At 38.6% G+C, this 6,000-nt stretch overlaps 1 protein-coding gene across 1 annotated transcript in view; it reads right to left on the bottom strand.

Moving 5' to 3' along the window:
• The window catches only part of EFR3A (EFR3 homolog A), a 62,980-nt gene that overhangs the window by 26,956 nt on the left and 30,024 nt on the right, over positions 1-6,000 (bottom strand). Inside the window, exons 11-13 of the mRNA XM_077750033.1 lie at positions 5,830-5,881; positions 3,483-3,655; positions 2,986-3,061 (exon numbers count right to left, since the gene is read on the bottom strand). Of these exons, the coding sequence (XP_077606159.1) occupies positions 2,986-3,061; positions 3,483-3,655; positions 5,830-5,881 (301 nt within the window). The remainder of the gene's footprint in view (positions 1-2,985; positions 3,062-3,482; positions 3,656-5,829; positions 5,882-6,000) is intronic.

The following is a 6,000-nucleotide window of genomic DNA, read 5'->3' as shown; positions in this document are numbered from 1 at the left end:
TAACACCTGGGCGCAGGGTGACCAAAGACCAGCCGAGAGCCTTACACAAGGGAGACGTTATCCCGCTCCAGGGACCGCAGAAGGGCTCCCCCCATACCAAACTAATCTGAGTATGTTAACACACAATAGAAAAGCTTTCCCCAGCCCCTTTCACACAAGATACAAAAGCTGACAAAAACTATACTGTATTGTTCAGGGATCTACATCTGTACATGTAGGTAGCAAAATGTAAAGGGAAAAAAAGCTTTTTTATAAAAGAATGGGGATTACCCGCACCAAGGAGGACGTGGAGCCATGGGTGGGATGGGCACGTGGGCGCCTGCGCTGTTGTTTACTTCAGAGTAATTAGAGAGTGCGTGTACATGTGACACCTCAAAGTAATTGGTACTTTTCCCCTCTGCATGATGCCCTGAACTGATGAAACCGTTAACAAGAGCTCTTCCGGACGGTGATGTTCTGACAGGACCAGAACTCTGGGCACCAGATACTGAGTGGCACCAGCTCTTCCACGTACCCGGAAGTAAGCTTCATTAGAAAACGAGAGGAGCACCTCCCAATGTAGACCGTGAAGGCTTCCTGCCCTGGGACACGGTTTTCCAAACACAGACCCAGTGTCTAAGGTGTCCCTGAAAACACTCAGACGGAGCATGCAGGCTGGGTGCTACCATCCAGTGGGTGGCCCATCACCCCCTGACTAGAAAACCCCAACTGTTTTTTCCTTTAGGTCTTCCTTGAAATTTCCACAAGGTACCAGTTAGTCGCATAAGAAAACCAAGCAACATTTTGACTGACAGAATAAACTGGAAGGTAAATGAAAAAGGGTGTCCAGTTATAAAAATAAAACTTAATTTTTAAAAAAGTGAACAGGTAACACCAAAATATACTAGAAAGAAATGGTTTATACTAATAGTAACAAATGCTTCACAAGCTTTTAACATTACAAAACGAAGGATAATTAATTCAGAAAACTTTAAAAACTCAAAATTTAGCATGGAGTAATAGTCTCATCTTTCAGTTCAACTGGACCCTTTCAAAATGGTTGGCTAGCAAAATTCAGCAACGAAAAGGAGTATTTCTGTTACTGTCATACTAGATAAAATGAATCCAGTCCTCAAATTCAGGACAGCTTAATGTCATTATATAAAGTCAAAACCTAAAAGTTAATTACCAATGAGTTTTCAAAAATTCATTCATTAATCATGATTAAAAGCTCTTCAGTTATGAAAAACAACTTCTTTCATTAACTGGATAATATAAAGAAATACTGAAAAAGTAAAAGCTGGAAAGAGTTCATGCCTTTGCCTTATTTATTAACCACTTTTTTCATATACGATGTAGCCACACAAAGAATTATTCTATTCACATTTAGTGACCATGTTATTTTATTAATCATTTTTAAATTATTTCAGAGAGAAAGCGTACATGTATGTGAGTGGGGGAAAAGGAGCAGAGAGAGAGAAGGAATCTTAAGCAGCTCCATGCTCAACACTGAGTCTGACACAGGGCTCAATCCCATGACCTTGGGATCATGACCTGAGGGATAAAGAGTCGGATGCTCAACCGACTGAACTACCCAAGCACCTCGATAAATCATTTTTCAAATGAAGGGTTTTTAAATTTTTTAAATATTTATTTTTGAGAGAGAGAGCGAGAGAGAGAGAGGGAGAGAGAGCGAGCGCCCCTCAAATGAAGTTTTAAACTGTAGGGGCATTATCTTGAAACACAGAAATCGATAGTCATAGCAAAATAAAAGATGGGGACAGGGACAAAGCATGGCCTCATAATGAACCAAAACAAGAACGTATATTATAAACGTCTGTGCTATCTTCCTACGGGGCGGTCTGTTCCCAGCACCTCTAAATTCCAACGCTCCAGGACTTATTCACCATGACTGGCATGATCTTGAAGCCAGCTGGCGTGTGTGTCATGGAGATGCTGTCTCTCTCAATGCTGAGCTCAGAATCTGGGAAATACACAAGCTTTGGATGAAGAATACACAGAAATCTTAATATGCTAAATAACTTTTAAATGTCATGATTTTCTAACTTTAGCCACCTGCCAAGAGACCTACAAAATTTAAGTGATCAGGGGCACCTGGATGGCTCAGTAGATTAAGAGTGCAACTGTGTGTCAGATCATGATCTCCAGGTTTATGAGTTCGAGCCCCAAATCAGGTTCCGTGCTGGAGGTGCAGAGCCTCCTTGGGATTCTCTCTCTCTCTCTCTCTCTCTCTCTCTCTCTCTCTCTCTCTCTCCTTCTTGCTCTCTGCCCTTCCCCCACTTGTAAATAAATTAATAAATTGACGTAATCATAATGAAAATCTAGTTAAATATGGCTTATAAGGACAGAAATCCTGGCTACCTCATCTTCATATCCCAATGCACAGAACAATGCCTAATACACAGTAAACACTCATATTTATTTCTTCAACAGTGAGAAGTATTTTCAAAAACTGAAGCCATTAAAAGTGGAATCAGTGTGTGTGATTGGGGTGGAGAGGAGTGTAGGACAGAAATTATGGGGAGATATTTTACTCAAAGGAAGAAATTTAGAACTACTGCAGCATCCAACAATGCCTCCACACCGGGTAGGAGAGACATCATTAAGATCGGTGTTGATAATGTGGGGAGGCTAAAGATGGCGGCTTGGGGGCGCCTGGGGGGCTCAGCTGGTTAGGCGTCCAGCTTCAGCTCAGGGCATGCGCTCACAGTTCATGGGTTTGAGCCCCACAGTGGGCTCCATGCTGGCAGCTCTGGGCCTGGAATCTGCTTCGGAGTCGGGGTCTCCTTCTCTCTCTGCCCCTCCCACACACATTCTTTCTCTCAAAAATGAATAAACTTAAAAAAAAAAATAAGGTGGCAGCTTAAGATTTCCAACTCCATAACTGAAAGGCTTCTTTTTAAGGGCACAGATAAATATAAAACTACCTAACAATTCAAATAGCTGTAACTTCTTTCATGCATAATTTTTTGAAAATAAGCTTACCTTTTTCATGAAACTTGTGTCTTGCCTACAGATTTTTTCTCTTTTTATCTTTAGGTCAGCTACATCTGGTATTATTCTAGAGACAACAGATCATTTTTAACGAATAGCATATTTAGTTAGAAAATCATGCCTTCTAAGTTACAGTTACACTCAGGAACTGGGACTATTCAACACATTTCACTGAGCATTTGAAATAAGCCTATATGTAATGGCAGTACTGAATTACCAGCCTCAATTAAGGGGAATTTCATAAAATCATTTGACTCCTGTCATTCCTAAGCTTAAAGCAAAGCCCAAATAAAAGTCACATAACTAGTGCTCACTAGTAGATGCGATCTCTGAAAGTACATTAAAAGACCTTTAAAGATTTGCTCTTAATTAAATAATTAAATCGCCTCAATACCAATAAAACTTTGAATAAATCTTCAACAATCACAATATTAAATACATTAAATTTAAGAGCATTATCATTAAGCTGTTTCAAGATGGCCCAATACCTGATCCCTCGAAGTTTTGCCCTGTTGTCATGGCGATCCATGAGATTATGCATGACTTCCAGTACCAACTGTCTCAGTTCATAGTCTTCCATGAGGGACGGTGATAACAAAGGATCCAGAAAAGACCCAGGTAGTGCAGTGACAATGGTCTTTGCTTTATATCCAGAGGTTACCTGATTACAGGGAGGAAAAACAAGGATAAACAAAAAACTTTTGTCCTAAGTCCTTCTTCGATAAAATGCTCAAGCTGTTTAATAAGAACCATAAACTTAGGGAAACGGCAATTATGAACATAAGCCTGAATGAAAAACAAAAAAGACATTATAAGGTAATGAGGATTTTATTGAGTTTACAAAAATACCATAATGAAGAGAATTAACACAAGCACACGCTTGCCACGTGCCAAGCACGAACCCGAGTACTGCATGAGTATTGGCTTCAGCTTCCCCTCATCCCTACGAGGCAGGCATCAGTGTGAACCCCCATTCGGTGAAGAAAAGAGGCTCACAGAGGTTAAGGATCTATGGATTCTTATGGACTATGGAACACGCAGTCAGTACTAAATGGACACAAGGTATTGGGTGGCAAATAGTATAGGTAAGACCTCAAAATTTTAAATTTAAGTTGGCAAATTATTCTTTTAAAGTAAGCAGTTTAGGTTAACACGAATACATTTTTATTTTGGAAAGCTGTACTTTATTCATTACTTGATTTGACGTTTTGGAATATATCTCCATGTCCCAAAGTTAAAGCTTTTAAAGAGAAGATACTTAAATGCTTTAAGCATTTTAACCACACCACACAGGCATTCATTCAGGTGACTGTGGTACAACTGGGATTAGAGACAAGATGATTCACTCAGGGTATTTGTTTTCAATGAAAAGGCTTAAAAACAAAGGGAAATTTCAGGTGGGGGATCTCTACATTCAGGATTACTAGCAAATATGGAACATCTAACATTTATATTGGGCACTTATGAAAAGACAGAAGTGACTTTATTTATTTCTAAATTTTTGTTTATTTAGAGAGAACATGTGCAAGCGAAAGGTAGAGAGAATCCTCGCCAGGTTCCACACTCATCTCAGAGCCCAACACAGGACTCGATCTCACCAACCAGGAGATCATGACCTGAGCCAACATCAGGAATCAGAGGCTTAAGTGATGGAGCCTCCCTGGCGCCCCTAGGATGGAGGTGGTTTTACAAGCAAGCAAGGAAGCTGGTAGGAGAACTGCTACCCACCCAGGAAAGTTAAAAATATACCCAAGTCTGACATCACAGACGAAAATCAACTTCAAATATCTAGCTACAGAAACCTGTGTTTCAGGGGCAGCTGGGGGGCTCAGTTGGTTAAGCATCTGATTCTGATTTTGGTTCAGGTCATGATCTCACAGTCTGTGGGATCGAGCCCCGCATTGGGCTTTGCTTTGACAGCATGAAGCCTGCTTGGAATTTTCTCGTTCACTCTTTTTCTCTGCTCTTCCCGTTTGCTTTTAAGCATGCTCGCTCGCTCTCTCTCTCTCTCAAAATAAATTTAAAAGAGCCAAATCTGAAAAGCTCTGTAAGAAAATATAAACAAAATACGTTCCTATCATAAGAGGAGGTAAGGGTTCTTAACATACACATAAAAATACCACAAAACATATATGAAAGATTGATAAATGTCACCACATTTTGAAAATTTCTGTATGGCATGCACAGTAACCAGAACTAAAAATGAAACACAAAAGATATTTCTAATCCCTAGGTATGTGTACAATGATGACTTCCTAAAACAGATTTTAAAGATCTTTAAAGATAAAGATTTGGAAAGGACACACATTCCAAATAATCAGCTCCTATTTTTTTCCAGATAGTCAAATCAAAGATGAAAATAATTACTATAAAATATTCAGAGGACTTCACATATTAGGTATGCTTTTTCTTTTTAGCTATTTATAGCTAAATTATTATCCAAATAAGTTGTCATAATTTGGTCAGTGTATGAAAGAAATGGCATGATTTGTAAAAAGAACATGGTTTCACACTCAAGTTCTCATCTTCGCTTTTTGACCTTGATGAAGCTCTTCCACTCCAAGCCTCTGAGTCCAAGCATCTTTTTATATTGTGTATAAAATGCAATACTTTCTACGTTCTGTATTTTCCCCATTGTGAAGGTCAAATAAGATGACAGAAGTGAGGAAAAAATAGTAAAAGAATAAAATGAAATATTTAAGAATATATACCATAGGAAAAAAAACTAACCATAAACAGTATCTTACAATACAAGAAAATGTTGATAACGTGAAGCTGTTCTTTTAACCTCTTCAATATTATAAGTGTATTCTTCACTTATCTCAAATGCCTTACCATAAGTAAAGATCTCAGCAACATTATCTGAATCCGCCTGGTTCCCAAATCCCTAAGATATACAAAATAGTGGTATTATCTCATTAATAGTTATTAACATTGACATTATTTCATTTATCATTTAATTTTAAAACTCTATTTATTTTGATTACAGATTGTTTTCATACCAGC

The sequence above is a fragment of the Crocuta crocuta genome, unplaced genomic scaffold (assembly GCF_008692635.1).
Source record: "Crocuta crocuta isolate KB4526 unplaced genomic scaffold, BGI_CrCroc_1.0 scaffold119, whole genome shotgun sequence".
NCBI classification, from domain to species: Eukaryota; Metazoa; Chordata; class Mammalia; order Carnivora; family Hyaenidae; genus Crocuta; species Crocuta crocuta.
The sequence above is the reverse complement of the archived record's forward strand: the minus strand, read 5'-3'. Positions and strand labels throughout refer to the sequence as shown.